The sequence below is a fragment of the Myotis daubentonii genome, chromosome 1, assembly GCF_963259705.1.
Source record: "Myotis daubentonii chromosome 1, mMyoDau2.1, whole genome shotgun sequence".
Taxonomy (NCBI): domain Eukaryota; kingdom Metazoa; phylum Chordata; class Mammalia; order Chiroptera; family Vespertilionidae; genus Myotis; species Myotis daubentonii.
Window position 1 is genome coordinate 104,406,381 of NC_081840.1, and position 18,433 is coordinate 104,424,813.

At 37.8% G+C, this 18,433-nt stretch overlaps 1 protein-coding gene across 28 annotated transcripts in view; it reads right to left on the reverse strand.

Annotated features, from left to right (window-relative positions):
* PARD3 (par-3 family cell polarity regulator) overlaps positions 1-18,433 on the reverse strand; it is a 780,879-nt gene that overhangs the window by 506,062 nt on the left and 256,384 nt on the right. For all 28 annotated transcript variants that reach the window (XM_059655793.1, XM_059655831.1, XM_059655947.1 and 25 more), the window contains one exon: positions 16,614-16,794. In XM_059655793.1, coding sequence (XP_059511776.1) covers positions 16,614-16,794 — 181 coding nt within the window. The remainder of the gene's footprint in view (positions 1-16,613; positions 16,795-18,433) is intronic.

The window sequence follows — 18,433 nt, forward strand, 5'->3', positions numbered from 1 at the left end:
GTGCTTCAGATTTCTTAGGATATATTCCTAGAAGTGGGATCTTTGGGTCAAATGGCAGTTCCATACTTAATTTTTTGAGGAAACTCCATACTGTTTTTCCATAATGGTGGCACCAGTCTGCATTCCTACCAGTAGTGTACTAGGATTCCCTTTTCTCCATATACTCGCCAGCACTTGCCATTTGTTATCTGTTGATGGTAGTCATTCTGACAGGTGTGAGGTGATACCTCATTGCATCTCTCTGATGATCAGTGACTTTGAGCATTTTTTCATGTCTCTTGGCCAACTGTATGTCTACTTTGGAAAAGTGCCTATAGGTCCTTTGTCATTTTCTTATTGGATTGTTTTATCTTCCTTTTGTTAAGTTGTATGAGTCCTTATATATTTTGGATAATAACCCTTTATCAGATATATCATTGACAAATATGTTCTCCCATACAGTGGACTCCCCTTTCATTTTGTTGATGGTTTCTTTTGCTGTGCAGAAGCTTTTTTATTTTGATGTAATCCCATCTGTTTATTTTCTCCTTAGTTTTCTTTGCCCTAGGAGATGTACCCATGAACATACAGATACGAGATATGTCTGAGATTTTGCAGCCTATGGTTTCTTCTAGGATTTTTATGGTTTCCCGACTTACATTTAAGTCTTCTATATATTTTGAGTTTATTCTTGTGTATGGTTTAAGTTGGTGGCCTGGTTTCATTATTTTGCATGTATCTGTCCAATTTCACCAACACCATTTATTGAAGAGACTGTCTTGACTTCGTTGTATGCTCTTGCCTCCTTTGTCAAATATTAGTTGAGCATAATGGCTTGGGCCAATTTCTGGGGTCTCTCTTCTGTTCCTTTGATCTATATGCCTTTTCTTGTGCCAGTACTAGGCTGTTTTCATTACAGTGGTTTTATAGTATAACTTGAAATCTGGTATTGTGATTCCTCCAACTTTGTTTTTCTCTGTCAAGATTGCTGCAGTTATTTGGGGTCTTTTTTGGTTCCATATAAATTTTTGGAGTATTTATTCTAGCTCTGTGAAATATGCTATTTGTATTTCAATAGGGAATCGCACTGGATCTGTAGATTGTTTTGGGTAGAATGAACATTTTAATGATTTTGATTCTACCAATCCATGAACACGGTATATTTTCTTCCACTTCTTTATATCTTCTTCTATCTCTTTTTTCAACGACCTGTGGTTTTCCGAGTACAGGTCTATTGCCTCCTTGATTAAGTTTATTCCTAAGTATCTTAATCTTTTTGTTGCAATGGTAAATAGGATTGTTTGTTTAGTTTCTCTTTCTGAGAATTCATTATTGGTGTATAAAAAAGCCATTGATTTTTGGGTGTTGATTTTGTATCCTGATACACTGCCAAATTCACTTATTAAATCTAGTTGTTGTTTGGTAGAGTCTTTAGGGTTTTCTAAAGACTCTACCATGATGACAATATCATGTCATCTGTGAAAAATGAGAGTTTTACTTCCTCCTTTCCAATTTAGATACCTTTTATTTCTTCTTCTTATCTGATCAGTGTGGCTACTACCACTACCAGTACTATGTTGAATAAGAGTGGTGAAAGCGGACATTCTGTCCTATTTGTTTTTAGGGAAAATGAGTTTTGTTTTTGCTCATTGAGTCTGATGTTCATATAGGTTTGTCATATATGGCCTTTATCATATTGAGATATGTACCTCTATTCACACTTTGCTGCGAGTTTTTATCAAAAATGGGTGTTAGATACTGTCAAATGCTTTTTCTACATCTATTGATATGATTATGTGATTTTTGTCATTCAATTTGTTTATGTGATGTATCATGTTTATTGATTTGCAAATATTGTGCCAGTCTTGCATCCCTGGAATGAATCTCACTTGTTCATGATGTATGATCTTTTTAATATATTGCTGGATCCAATTTTCTAATATTCTTTTGAGCATATTAGCATCTATGTTCATCAGGGATATTGGCCTGTAATTCTCTTTCTTTGTACTGTCTGTATCTAGTTTTGGAATTAGAGTAATGCTGGCCTCATAAAAAGAGCTTGGAAGTGTTCCTTCCACTTGGAATTTTTGGAATAGTTTGAGAAGTATAGGTGATAGTTCTTCTTTGAATATTTGGTAAAACTCCCCTGTGAAGCTAACCAGACTTGGGCTTTTGTTTGCTGGGAGTTTTTTTGTTTTTTGTTTTTATTGCTTCTATTTCATCAGTTGTTTTCTACTGGCTTATTCAGGTTTCCTGATTCTTTCTCATTCAGTTTTAAGAGTTGGTATCATTATTTTTAAAATGTCAACTGGGCTTCCAACTCTGAAAGCTAGCTTTGCTTAAATAAAGGAAAAAATACAAGAGAGGGAGAATATGCAAAACAAGCTCCATGCAACAATACTAAGTGGCCTGACCAATAATTCACTTAATTTTTATTGCAAACACAAACAATCTGAATTTAATTTAAAAATGTTCAATTCAGGGAGTTTTTCTAAGTAGGGCAGAAGTGACAAGAGAGCAGATAAGAGAATTACTCTTCCAATTGGATCTGACCCATCTAACCTTTACTATAGTTCTGAAAGGAGAGTACTCCAATTTATAAATAAACAATAGAGGTAAGGTGGAAACAGGACAAAAAGGTAGCTGAGAGTACCTCTCTGCTATCTGTCTTTGCCTGCTTGTACTGATCCCTGAAAATGAGCACTATGACATTCAGAGGCAGATTGATACACACACACACTCACTCTCTCACTCACTCACACAGAAGAGAGAGAGATACCTGTGGGCAAAAAGCACCAAAGATATAAAACAAAATGTCTAAACCCCCATAACACAACTTCTGATGGAATACTGTTTTTCATTTTGCAGTAGTAAAATATTCACCACCAACCTTGCAATTAGCTAGAAAATTACAATAATTACAGCAATTTTGTATCCCATCTCCAATCCAATTAATAGATATATGACCCTGTCAACATGTAATAATCAGATTGCATCTATAACAAAACTGGATGAGTTTTATATGCTGAAAAGAACTTGCACAGTAAGAAGGTAATTATTTGAAATACTGAGAATATCATTTGTATGCCATGCTCCACTTCACGAGTTAAAAGGAAACACAATAGGAATATTAGTTCTATTTTCAATATATTTCAATCAAATCCAGAATATATTATTCTAATACCAGTAAATGTTAAGAAGAGAGATCTCTAAACCACAGATCTTGGATATGCTAGCAAGACAAAATCAATCTCCATATTCTTGGGTAAGAAAAAAAATTAAGAGATGAAGGGAAAGAGTGCTCACTTTATAACACAATCCTTCTATAACAATTATTGATATCTTTTAACGTTCTAAAAGTTAGGAGGCTAATAAATCTTATGAATTAATTAAGTAGCACCATTTCAGAAAAACTTAGCTCATAATGGATAAAAAGTAACTGGAATATTAACATAGCTTAGAGAGTTTTAAAATGTAAAAAGACAGTAAAAAAAAAAAACCCACAATAAATCAGAACATTAGTCAAAAAATTTATAGCAATACTATTTCCAGAAATTTTACCATCACTAAGGTCATATGCCACTTCCAAATGAATCTTGAGTCTACAGCCTGGATCTTCCAGCGCATACATTAAAAGAAAAAAAAAATCAGCATTCTGAGTTAAAACAAATCCAGCCACCATTCTAAGGCAAGGTTACCCGGAACTATCTGACCTCTATAAAAAGACCTTGATAATTAAAAAAGAAAAAAAATGAGCGAAAAAAACATTCACTGAACTTGGACTCAATGATTTCATAGGATATGTGTGCCCTGAGCACATTAGGTTTCTCTAAGTCTGGATTTTTGAACACTGAAATTGGAGACAGTAAAATGTATAACACAGAATTGTGAGAGTAAAAGAAAAATGGGTCCATTCACCTCTGCATGAAAGTACTACAAGCCACCTACCTAAGATGAGCAGTATGTCCTATTCAAGAATACATGTTCTGCCCTGGCTGGAATTCTCAGTGGTTAGAACGCTGGCCATCAGACTACTGGTCAAGGGCATGTACCTGACTTGCAAGTTAGATCTCCAGCCTTGGTCAGGGAATGTGAAGGAGGCAACCAATGTGTCTCTCACATCAATGTTTCTCTTTTTCCTCTCTCTCCCCATCTCTCTCCCCAATTCCTTCCCTTCCACTCTCTGTAAAAATTAATGAGGGAATATCCTTGGTTGAGGATTAAAAAAAGAATACATATTCTAGTTGTTTGGTTTCTGTGACTTCCCAACCCTTTCAAATAATACGAAGTGGCTCATTCAAGAGATATTATCATCCTCACCATTCTACAACCTTCTATTAATCTAGTGCTTATGTGTCAGGCAATGTATCAGTATACTAAACATCTCATTTACTATTCACAATAATTATGAGGTAGGTACTTAAGAGATTGAAGAACTGAGGCTGGAAAGATTACTAATCTTGTCTAAATGTTCAGACTGCTGTGACATCTATAGTACTCTTTCTGAACTATGAATACTCTTTACTACTATCCTAGAAAGGAGTGACTGCAAAGTAAACTCATATTAAAAAAGCCTAAAGTCGAATATACTCCCACTCAAACTTATCAAAAGTCTGGTTGAACACAATAACATTTATGTAGGTTATTTGGTAACCAATTAGCTTTAAATTTAAATATGATTATGCCTGGGATGAGGCAAAGACTTTCCATAACATGTGGGGGAACATGGAAGTTTACGGATTTGATGTCAAAAGCTTCACCTTCCATATGCATCATTCCCTAAAATGGCTCTACTTGCCTGCAAACAAAGGGGTCAGATAAAATGCCGGTTCTTCCTACCCAGTTCTCCATTGTCAACAGCCCTCTGCCAACATATTCATGAGGCAGATGAGGCACAGTGCTAAGGCCAATAGTACTTTTAAAGGTTCAAATGTTTTCCAGTGTTGCTCAGTGGTTGAGCATCGATCTATGAGCCGGAGGTCAACAGTTCGATTCCAAGTCTGAGTTGCAGGCTTGGTCCCCAGTGGGGGGGCGTGCAGGAGGCAGCCAATCAATGATTCTCTCTCATTATTGATGTTTCTATCTCTCCCTCTCCCTTCCTCTCTGAAATAAAAGAAAAAATTTTTTTTAAAAAAAGGTCCAAATATTTTATTTTCTCTTAAAATCAGAAGGAAAAAAAAATGAACTTTGAAAGTTAAAAAAAATTGTTTTAATTTTTTCTCACATCATACAAATATAGTAATTTTAGGGTATATTAAAAAGTATTAAATTTAGCATGGGACAGAAAAAAATAAAATTGAAATATGTAAAGTCATATGACATGTACTTTTTATTATTGATAGTATGAAGGGAGGAGGGGTCTGTGAAGATCTAGGCACATCCTTCTACTTCACAAAATTAAAATAATAAAAAAAACATTAAAAAATTACAAGATAAAGAAATAAGCATTATCTAACCTGCATCTTACAATTGATGCAATGTACAACAGCACTTAAAATCTTCCAGGATGCCAAACAAAGGGACATTTTGATACAGTTGAGAAAATAAATGACTCAGAGTAACAAATCCTTTTGCCAGTCCTTTCGACATTAGGCAATTGGTTGTCTGTTCTCTGATACATCAATAAAAATAATTTGTGATGAAGAGTAACTGATACTTGGCATTCCCTCTTTGGCAGGAGTTAGAAGAATTAGGCAATAAAGTTATAACAAAACTCCATCTACTCCCTTCTATTTATTTCTATAAAAAAGATTTCTCAGATAATGATTTCTTAATCTACAAATATTTAATATTTTCAACTGGATGAGGGTACTAATAGAGGAAACAATGTCATCTTAAAGAGATACATTTATGATAAAAACAATTTTTATAATTTATCAGACTGAATATAAAAATGGACAATGTCCAATCTATGTAAAAGACGGAAATCTACCCACAATCTGGAGCAACCAGCCCAGGAAGCCAGTCTGCTACCTACAGTAACCAGTTCAGGGTGTTAGACTACTATTATCTGCAGCAATCAGCTCAGAAAGCCAAACAATAGCCCTGTAATAATCAGCTGAAAATAGCCAGGACCTTATTTATAACTGACAACTTCCCTAATTTTTTACCTTTCTAAATTAGGAACAACCTGAAAAATGCACTCTTAACCAATCACAAAAAATACCCCACTTCTAGAAGGCCCACTTACAAGTTCCAGTCAGGGCACAGCTGAAACCTACCCCCACCCTCTTCTCTTTTTCTCCCAATACCTTTCCCATTCCTCTGCCTGCCTTTGAGCCTCTGCCAAATGCAAGTAATAGTGGCTGGTCCCCTTGCCATGGAAATCTCTGAATAACAAGTAGTTCTCATTTGAATGCTCTTCATTTATTCCCATATTAATAAGCAAAAATTTTAAATTATATACTTATGCAATTTTGATCATTTATACACTAATAATGATCACACAGTACATTAACATTTTATAAGAAAATTTAAGAGTTAAAAATTGTAATGTGTACTCTTTGTTTTATACAAATATGAAAAGGTGGTCAACAAAATACATTCAAGCTTAAAAATATATTAGGTTAAAATTCTGAATTATGTAAAATGAAAAAAAATTCAAGAAGGACAAAGAATAAATTTTCAAAGTGTTAAAGAAGTGTTTTATATCTATGTGTTTCCTAAAACAAAAAAACAAAAATCTTTATTAACAACTAGAGGCCCACTGCAGGAAGATTCCTGCAAGAATAGGGCTTCCTGTGGCTGGAGCGAAGCAGAGAAGGTGGCTTGCTCCCTCCCGTCTCCGCTGCCTTGGCTCCCTCCCTTCTCCACCACTTTGCTCCCTTCTGCAGCCCTATGTTCCTTCTATGCTGTCTTCAGTCTTCGCTCCACACCTGCATATGCAAATTAAGCCATCTTTGGCGGGTTAATTTGCATACTCATCCTGATTGGCTGGTGGGCGTAGCGGAATGACACCAATTTGCATGTTTCTCTTTTACTAGTGTAGATGATTTTTAAAAACATACAAGAGTAGACAGAATAATATGCTAACTCCTCCTGCAATCACTCAACTATCCATTCCTAAATTCCCCAGCCTGCCTTATTTTGAAGCAAATTCTAAATATATCATTTCCACCATACATATTTCATTATGAATCACTAAAATATAAAGACTCTTTTAAAAAATATTCAATAACTCCCAATTTCCGTACAACTCTATCTACATATAAATGTTATTTTTTAAGTTTTATTTAAATTAAAATTTAAACAAGGTCTGCACATTAAAATTGGATTCTATGCCTTCTAAGTGTCTTAATCTGTAAACTCCCCCTGTTTTCCCTCCTTGCAAATGATATAGTCAAGAATTTGAGTCATTTTGTCTTGTGTCACTTCCACAGTATTGTCATGGCTGATTGCAACCCCATGGTGTTATCATGTTTCCCAGGGTTCTGTATTTCCTATAAATGGGCAGTTGGATCTAGATGTTTGATGAGACATATGTCTCTTTTGTCAAGACCACTACCTAAGAAGTGCTGTATTCCTCCATCAGGAATACAATGCCTTAATTTATTATTATTACATTTTACATTAGCTGTAATTGATTAATGCCTAGATCCATTGTTTCACCAGGAGTTGCAAAATAGTGATATTCTAATTCTATCATTCCTTTTTCACTTATTAGCTGGAATACTTCTGAGACAGGCCACTAAGCCAGGACAAGTGGAATGGGGAAACTGAGACAGATAGACGAACAAACTGGCCAAGCAATTTACAGCAGATATAGGAGGTCACATCCCTAGAAACAATTATCTAGACCTCAATTTATTCCAGCTCCATGCCCAGAAAAGCATCAAAACCAGGTGGGGGACACCAGAACCAGCTGCAATTATTAATGACCCCCTGCCCTGGCACTGACCACTGAGTAGACACCAAGATCCTGAAGGACCATACCTGGAAAACTGATAAATATCCTGCTAAAATGCAAGCATATAGGCCTAACCAATGGACACAGACAACAGCGGGGTGAGGGCATAAGTGGGAGGGATGGGGAGTAATGTGGGGATAAGGACACATATGTAATAACTTAATTAAAAAATTTAAAAAAAAATTTACTAAAACCCTACCCTGAAAACTCCCCTAAGATTCCAGCCTACAAAAGAGAGATGAAAACCTTCAAGACGAAGGACACAGCCTGCACTATCCATCTGGGAAGCATGCCTCTGGCATCTCCAAAACCCAAGGGTTCCCACAAGACTTGTAACAAGGAAAGCAATGGGGAGCAGCAGCTCATACTGGGCTAAGCTTCTGAATGTCTCCAAGGCCTCCTTTTCTCTGACTTCCCAGTGAGCCATAGTAGCCAGCCTAGGCTCTCCTGTTGCTTCTTCTATGCTAAGCCCCTCCTTGTTTTACTGTCCCCAGCAAAGTCACCTGGACTATTATGGTAAAATCTTTCTTTCATGAAGTTAAGAATCCATACATTACCCTAGGCAGGCCTGCTTAGGGCCAGGACCCCTGTCCCATAAGATTCTATAAAAAGAAACCTCTTCTCATCTACCATTTGGTTAGTCAGTAATACCATTGATAAAGGAAATGCACCATAGATGCTGATTTTATGTTTTCCAAATAATAAAAGCTAGTTCACTAGCATCCTTTACATTACTTATTAATTTACTATCATTATGAATGCATGAACTTTCTGCTGTTACTATCTTTATTGATGTTCCAATTGTCCCTCTTAGTCTAGTGAAAGCCTCAACTTGACTACAGGGCCCTATAGGTAACTCTAGTAATACTTCCTAGCTTCTTTATTTTCTAACTAGAGGCCCGGTGCACGAAACTTGTGCATTTGAAGGGTTAGGGGGAGTCCCTCAACCTGGCCTGCACCCTCATACAATCCGGGAGCCCTCAGAGGATGTCCAACTGATGGCTTAGGCTCAAGCCACCGCCGCTGCGCTCGCCACCCGTGAGCCCAGCTCAGGGCTTCTGGCTGAGCGGAGCTCTCCCTGTGGGAGCGCACTGACCACCAAGAGGCAACTTCCACATTGAGCGTCTGCCCCCTGGTGGTCAGTGCACATCATAATGACTGGTTGTGCCACTGTTTGGTCAATTTGCATATTAGCCTTTTATAATAAAAGCCTATATAATAAAACCCTAATATGAAAATCGAACAAACAGCAGAACAACTAGTCACTATGATGCGCACTGACCACCAGGGGGCAGACACTCAATGCAGGAGCTGCCCCCTAGTGGTCAATGTGCTCCCACAGGGGGAGCACCGCTCAGCCAGAAGCCAGATTCACGGCTGGCGCAGCGGCAGTGGCAGGAGCCTCTCCTGCCTCCGAGGCAGTGCTAAGGAGCAACAAGCCTGGCTTTTTGCTGAGTGGTGCTCATGCTGCTCAGCCAGAAGCCCTGAGTGGGGCTCACAGCAAGCGACCTCAGCAGCAGTGGTGGGAGCCTCTCTTGCCTCCACGGCAGTGCTAATGACCCCTCGGGGTATGTCCGCCGAGGGGTTCCAGGCTGCAAGAGGGCGCAGGCCAGGCTGAGGGACCCTCCCCACACCAGTGCACAAATGTTATGCACCGGGACTCTAGTCCTATATAATAAAAGCCTAATATGCTAAGTGTCCAGTCATCCAGTCAGCTGTTCAACCAATCAAAGCATAATATGCTAATGATATGCTAAGTCCACTCAACCGCTTGCTATGATGTGCACTGACCACCAGGGGGCAGACAGTTGACGGGTTGACCAGTCACTATGATGTGCACTGACCACGAAGGGGCAGACACTCCGACCAATAGGTTAGCTTGCTGCTGGGGTCCAGCCGATCGGGACTGAGCTAGACTGGCTGGTCACGCACTGGAGCCCTCCCCGAGCTGGCCAACTTCCCACATCTCTCCCCAGCCCCGATCATGCCCTATCGCAATCTGGGACCCCGCAGGAAATGTTGGACAGCTGGTTTCGGTCCGATCCTACAGGCCAGGCCGAGGGACCCACCCCACTGGTGCACAAATTTGTGCACCAGGCCTCTAGTGACAGGATAATCCAGAACAATCTCATACATTTCCTGCGAGACCTGAATTCAACCTTTTCTCCAAGAAGCTCTGATCCTTTTTAATGGAAAATGCTATTTCCAGAGCTCAGTCTAGATCAGCCGTGGGCAAACTACGGCACGCAGGCTAGATCTGGCCCGTTTGAAATGAATAAAAGTAAAAAAAAAAAAAAAAAAAAAAAAAAAAAGACCGTACCCTTTTATGTAATGATGTTTACTTTGAATTTATATTAGTTCACACAAACACTCCATCCATGCTTTTGTTCTGGCCCTCCAGTCCAGTTTAAGAACCCATTGTGGCCCTCGAGTCAAAAAGTTTGCCTACCCCTGGTCTAGGTATTAGAAATGTTCGGTTGTTGGGTTAGTCATTGGTTCAAGATCTTTTCAGTGAACACATAAAGGATTTCCCCTTCTTTCTTCCTTCCTTCCTTGTCTTTCCGTGGTGTGTTCATGTTTGTGTATGTATGAAATAAAATATACCATGATTCATTATGATATGTCCTATTCAAACTGAGCCTTATAGATTTCCATTTATTCTCCTCAAACATATATCTGTATTCCTTTTCTTCTATACGAAGTATCCTGGGTCCTCAATGGCAAGAGGTATAAAAAAATTAGAATATTATTATAATTCCTATTTGTCTCATCTCACAAAATCCTTCTGACATTCTAAGATTAACAATACCAACATTACCAACTACAATTTTAGGGTTCTTGTTTGATTGGCAGTTCTTTTATTCTATGTCCCCTTGGTTGTTCAAATTATTATGTCTTATAGTTATTCAAAATATAGGGTGCTCCAAAAAAATGTACACACATTTTGAATAATTATTAATTCCAATGATTTAATATGAAAAGAAAAAAACATCAATTGGGCTATGAGAAAAAAGTGTGTATACATTTTTGGGGATATCCTGTAGTTACTCTTGGATGATTAAGCCATCAATTTAATGGAGCTATCAAGTTATGTTGGTTGTGACATATCATTTTTTTATTTTAAAAATTAAGTTATTTATTTATATTGTTATTAAGAATTTTATTTTAAAAATTAAAATATGGTGGTCTTATAATTATGAAAATTAAGATGTGATTCCAATAAAAGTCTAGCTTCTATCCCATTTCCTCTATCCTATCCCTTCCTTCCCCATAGGTACTTATTTTTTATATAAAATAGGTTAATGTTAAAATTTTATTTTATTTCTTCAACATCAGAAGCTTTTAAATAAGTAGTATTTCATGCGTCGATTTTATTTACTTTCTCAATTTTTAAAGCACCTTATGCTTAGGAAAATTTATATTTTTGTTCTATTATACTTATACTACGATTTTAGTGTAATACTACCCTGTTTGTGGGTAGTATGGTCTTTTGGCTAAATACTATGAGCAATATTGTTATTAGCTAGTCATTATTTCTTTTCCCTTCAGTTTAAGGCAGCGGTTCTCAACCTGTGGGTCTCAAACAATGAAAATACATACTGCATATCAGATATTTACATTATGATTCATAACAGTAGCAAAATTACAGTTATGAAATAGCAACGAAAATAATTTTATGGAAATGGGCAAAGGACCTAAATAGACACCTTTCAAAAGAGGACATCCAGAAAGCCAAGAGACATATGAAAACATGCTCAAAGTCACTAATCATCCGAGAGATGCAAATCAAAACAGCAATGAGGTACCATCTCACACCTGTCAGACTGGCTATCATCAACAAATCAACAAACGACAAGTGCTGGAGAGGATGTGGAGAAAAAGGAACACTTGTGCACTGCTGGTGGGAATGCAGACTGGTGCAGCCACTATGGAAGACAGTATGGAGTTTCCTTAAAAAACTGAAAATGGAACTCCCATTTGACCCTGTGATCCCACTTCTAGGGATATATCCCAAGAAACCAGAAACACCAATCAGAAAGGATATATGCACCCCTATGTTCATAGCAGCACAATTCACCATAGCTAAGACCTGGAAACAGCCCAAGTGCCCATCAGTAGATGAATGGATTAGAAAACTGTGGTACATCTACACGATGGAATACTATGCTGCTGTAAAAAGGAAGGAACTCTTACCATTTGCAACGTCATGGATGGAACTGGAGAGCATTATGCTAAGTGAAATAAGCCAGTCAATAAAGGAAAAATACCACATGATCTCACTCATTCATGGACAATAGAGACCATTATAAACTTTTGAACAATAATAGATACAGAGGCAGAGCTGCCTCAAACAGATTGTCAAACTGCAGCGGGAAGGCCGGGGAGGGTTGGGGGGCAGGAGGTAGGGGGGTAAGAGATCAACTAAAGGACTTGTATGCATGCATATAAGCATAACCAATGGACATAAGACACTGGGTGATAGGGGAGGCTAGGGGACTGTCTAGGGCGGGGGGATAAAATGGATACATATGTAATACCCTTTGTAATACTTTAAGCAATAAAAAAAAATAAAAAGAATTTTAAACATACGCAAAAAAAAAAAATAATAATAATAATTTTATGGTTGGGGGTCACCACAACATGAGAAACTGTATTAAAGGGTCATGGCATTAGGAAGGTTGAGAACCAATGGTTAAGGGTATTATTCAGGACATTGGGCTCAAGAAAATTTTTCTCAAGTTTCAATTTTAGCTTCTCTTAGGTAACTGCTATTTTGACCTTAAGGACAATGACTCGTTGGTTCAAGATTTTTCCACCCCAGCCCTATTGACACTTTGAGCTGAATAGTTGTTTGATGTGGAGGACTTCCTGTGCCTTGTAGAATGTAACAGTATCCTTGTTCTTTTTTTTTTTTTTTTTTTTAAGTATCCTTGCTCTTAATCAGCTAAGAATAGCATCCCCTAATTTCACCAGCTGGGACAACCAAAAATACTTGCAGGCACTATCTAAAGTCCCTGGAGAAAAATATCACTTCCAGTTGAGAGCTACTGATTTAACTAACTTTGTCTCTACTTTAAGAAAGCTCAAGGAAAAATTAGTGACAAGATCCTAGATTTTATCTTAATACCAACACTTAATATCCTCTCTTTATTGAGAAAAAAATTGAATTTCTTTCTCAGTTTCCATTGGTTCTTTTTTTATTATTATTATTATTATTAGTTAAGGTATTACAAATGTGTCCTCATCCCCCCCATTAACCCCCAACCTCCCCCCACACACACACAAACTCATGCTTCCATTGGTTCTTTATAGAGCAAAGGGAATGGGTAAATTCATTTATATAAACCTTGGGAAAGTTATCACTTTCCTTCTTCAAGACAAAAATTCGAAGTTTACTTATCTAAAATCCTTTATTAACCATGTCCCAACTAGAGGTGATTATTCCTCAATTGAGCAAAGCTCTATGATGTATTTTTGGCTTCTTTATTTTCAAATCTGTAAATCAGGAAGACTACTAAACATAAACCCCTTGATGACAAGATCAATGCCTTATTTTAACTCAACTCTGGACTCATCACCTAACACAATGTCTGGGCAGCATAACCTCCTGTTTTATTTTTGAATAAGTAATATGAATATAGTATGAAAAATCTTCTTACTAGACTGATGACTCCAATGGATTGAGTAATTTTTACATAGTCACCAAACCTTATAGTTACAAAATGCTTAACATGCACTAACCTAATACCTGCTAAGGCCACAACATATAAATAACTTTAGCATATAAAAAATCAAAGTATGAAAATAAGACCTGTATATCTTCCCTCTAGTGGCTGCAAGACAGCACATAAACTTCAAATATAACTCACTTTCCTCAATAAAATTAAAGTAAAATAAAAATAAAGTAAAATAAATATTTTGTGTTGAAAATAGCATTTAAATTTTAACACACAGAGAAGTCAAATGTGGGTGGTAGTGTTTTAGGATTTCTGTTGAGTCCAGGGAAGTCAAAAAATTAAAATTGATGGGAAGCATGCCATTTAAATTCTTCTTAACATAAAGGTAGGATTTACCATTCCTACAACACTATAAGGTATAGCTAAATTAAAGGTACATCTTGTTTTATAAAATACATGAGTAAAAACCTATAACAGTATCAAAAAAACTCTGTATTTAATAATATACATTAGAATGTAATTACATACAACCATTATATTCTAAACATCAGGTACAATATGTATAATTGAATTTTTATTTAACTTAAACGCAATCTACTTTACACACATGCTTATTCTAAGCAGATAAGGATTAAAGCAAAGACTTAATGATCTGGTATATCTATAATGATAAAAGTGTAATATGCTAATTAGACCAGACATCCTTCCTGACGAAGTTGGGGCTGCAAGGGAAGCCCGGGTCCCGGGTGCCAAAGGGAAGCCAATGCCGACAGGAAGGCCTACTCTTGCACAAATTTCGTGCATTTGGGCCTCTAGTAATAACAGAATGCCCAAATGGTATGGCTACGTGGTTAAGTGTCACCCCATGCATCAAAAGGTTCTGGTTCAATTCCTGGTCAGGGCACATGCCCACGATGGAGGCTCAATCCCTAGCAGGGGGAGTGCAGGAGGCAGTCAATAGATGTTGATATTTCTCTCTTATCGATGTTTCTCTCTCCCTCTCCCTTCCTCTCCAAAATCAATAAAAACATGTTTTTAAAAACAGGAAAGAAAATAAAGTAACCTGTATACTATTTACATATTATCTTGTATACCATGCGTAGTATAAGCCTCACCTTTTAAAAAATTTTGCCCCAAGTAAATCCAACACAAAATTTTTAAATATCATTATTCAACTAATATAATTAAATGTTATTTCCACAAAATACTTCAAAATATATTTGTTTGTGCACTTAAACCTCCTGGACATAAGGAAATGTTCAATTAAAATACCTATCATGTCTGTTCCCACTCAGCTTCCTTGGAAACATTTTTCATTGAACCTAGCTCTAACTTATAATTGTTTCTTGTTCTGATGATGGAAAGCAATTTTAAAAAGTGATTAACAATGGCCTGCATCCATATATGATCACTTACATATCCCATCATGCAAGTGTACCTTCTCAATTATCTATATCTCTATATGACACACTATTCCTGTGGTTTCTGATGCATCATCAGATTTAACTGTTAAATTGATTTTCTTTCTTGTTCTCCTCACATATACTTTCAAGGGGTAGTAGAAGCGGAAGCAGTTTAGGAAAATCTAGATGTAAACTGGCAAAATACTATAGATTGCTATGAACACAAAAAGTAGAAGAATGCGTTTTTTATTATCGATATGAGAAAGAGAGAGAAAGAAAGAGAGAAAGAGAGAGAAAGAGAGAGAGAGAGAGAGAGAGAGAGAGAGAGAGAGAGAGAGAGAGAGAGATGGAAGGAGGGAGAGTGGAACCTCAATTTGTTGTTCCACTTATTTATACATTCACTGGTTGATTCTTATATGTGCCTTGACCCAAAACGGAACCCACATACTTGGTGCATCAGAATAAGGATCTAATCAACTGAGCTACACGGCCAGGTCCCAGGATGTATTTCAGAAGAAGAAACTATACATTCTAAATAATATCTACTTTATTCTATACATTATTTTTTCATGTTATAGATATTATATTATTTGCTATCTATTTGTGAAGATCTATGTAAGACTATCAGTAAACAGCACAAGACAATTTTCTACTTCAAAAATTTTAAATGTTTCTAAATAGATGTGCTTAAAAGATAAATGATTTTTAACTTTTAAATTGCTTTAAATAAACCTTCTTACTCTTGACAACTGCTTAATTATAACGTTATACAATTACAGAAACTAAACATGATTGCCAGCAAGGTAACTCACTTTTCTGAGTAACCTTCTAGGAATGGCTGACAGAATTCTTCAAGCAAGTATACTGGAACTACAGTACTCTGGGTCCTAGGATTCCTAATATAAACTCTCTCTATCCTATATTTTCTTTCCTTGAGATGGCATTCTAATAGCATCTCTTCCAGATCCCTGAAGATAATTATGGCCTTGAGGTCTCTCCTCCTGTTCAACAGATAAAATTCAAGTAATGGTTATAACCAAGTTGAATGGCAATCAAACATGCTATATTTTATTTCAATGTAAAGCCCTTTAATTATTTCTGTTTGAAATATATGGAAAGAAAAATTCAGAAAATTAACTCTTATCCTAATACTAGAGGCCCAATGTATGAATGCATGCACATTGACAGAAATTAATTAGAAGAAGTATTTTAGAGGCCTGGGAGGGACCGTGGGAGGTTGGCTCCAGGGCGTGTCCGGCCCCTCTCACACAGTCCCAATAGGCTGGACCCCAGCAGGAAGCTGACCTACTGTTGGAGCATCTGCCTTTTGGTGGTCAGTGTGCATCATAGTGGCTGGTTGAGCGGTTGACTAAAGGGTCAGACACTTAGCATATTAGGCTTTTATATATATACATTTAGTGAGCAATTAAAAGTCTACCGGTACCAAGTAAAGTAAGCCCAATCTATAAAATGTAAAGAACCTTGCCTATCTCTTTCGCAAAATACATTTGTCCTGATTCCAAACTTAATGAATTTTTATAAAAACAGATGATAAAATCCCATTCACAGCATCATGGCAGGATAATAAAAGTTGGCATCCCTATAAATTAAGATAAAATGTGCATTAAAGAATGAACTTTCGCTTACTTGCACGAAGGACTGAAGGTGTGACCTCAATTTCACTTGTTGCTTGATAAGGCTGAAAGGCTGAAACATTGTTGGTGCCAAGCTCACTGCCAAATAACTCTGGACTCTGGGTGCCTGTGGAGCTAGCACTGGTGCCATCACCTCCATGATGTGGATCCTGTTCATCAAACACTGCTACCAGCTAGAAACAAAAAGTAAAAGGGATATTATACACAAAGGCATTTCAATTACTCTGACAGAGAAACAGTACTGATATTTATGCAACCAGCAATGTTATGTTTTAGGAAGCAAAACTTCAAGAATTTGTCTTTCTCTGAGTTTTGATGCTTTACTTTTTTCCTTTCTACATTTCATATCCAAAATTCTATGGGGAAAAACAATAAAAATGTTTTAATATCATAGAATGCTAAGGGAGATAGAAATATAGGAAAGAGATTGAGAGGGAGAAACCAAGATGGCGGCATAGGTAAACACCTGAAATTTCTGCCTCGCACAACCACTTCAAAAATACAACTAAAAGACAAAACGGACATCATCCAGAACCACAGGAAGGCTGGCTTTGTGGAAATTCTACAACTAGGAGAAAAGAGAAAAGAACACTGAGGCTCAGAGAAGGAGCAGAAGTAAAGTGCAAAGGTACAGAGGCACACAAGGAAAGGGCTGGCAACTGAGGACACAGTTGTCTTTTTCAATCAGGAGGGAGTCACAAGCTCCTGACTGCTCTGAACTCCAGTTCCGGGCAAATCTCTGGGGACTCAGACTCATACGGGGAGAAACTGGACTGTCTGGCATCGGGTGGAACTCAAGGGCGGCTTTCTCTCAGAGGTGCTTGCAGCGATTACCTCGGGACACTGAGATCCCGGGACTCTTAGGGCAGGGCTGAGGATCAGCCATAGCTGTTTGCTCCACCCTGTTGATTCCCTGAGACCCCACCCCACCCAAGCTGTGTGCAGAGACTTTTGCATATGAATGGCCTGGCCCTTTGCAATCTAAAATTACCCAACAAACTGCAGCTGGGTCAGAGAGACCCAGAACATCCAAAAGAAGGCCCAAGGCCCCACAGCAGCTTGCGTTGCTTCACAGGTGGGCCTCATCTGGGCACCTTCAAACCCCAAACAAAGAAGAGGAATCTGCAGATCTCTCTGTAGCTCCTGCTGGGTAGCCTCAGGCAGAGGCTAAATTAGCATCTCCTTAGAAATACAAGTGCCAGTGTACCCAGTTGTCAGAGTGGGACCATCCAGATTACAACTCCTCAGATCCATAAGGGACACACTCAGGGGGCAGACTCAGTGAGCACCAAAGCCCCACTGAAGCAAGTCTTGCCCCAGAAGGGTGTCTCCTGCACAGAAGTTCTCCCACCGCCATAGACACAGCTGATTCTCACAACAGATTGACCGGGAGGTCAATTCCTCACAGTGATACCAACAACAATCAAGGCTTAACTACAACAAGACTGTGCAAAAAGCCCACAAAAGGGTGCACCAAGAGTGTCCACCTCAGGTAATTTGAGAGGCTGAGCTACTGGCCCTATAGGACACCTAACACACAAAGCCACTCTATCAACACAGGGAAGCATAAAAAATGCAGAGACAAAGAAACAAGACACAAATGACAGAAATGGAGCAAAGCAAACTACTGGATATAGAGTTCAAAACCACGGTTATAAGGTTTTTCAAGAATTTTCTAGAAACTGCCAATAAATTTAGTGGGACCCTCGAGAAATCTAGTGAGACCCTCGAGGATATGAAAAAGGACCAACTAGAAATTAAGCATACACTGACTGAAATAACGAATATTATACAGAGATCCAACAGCAGATT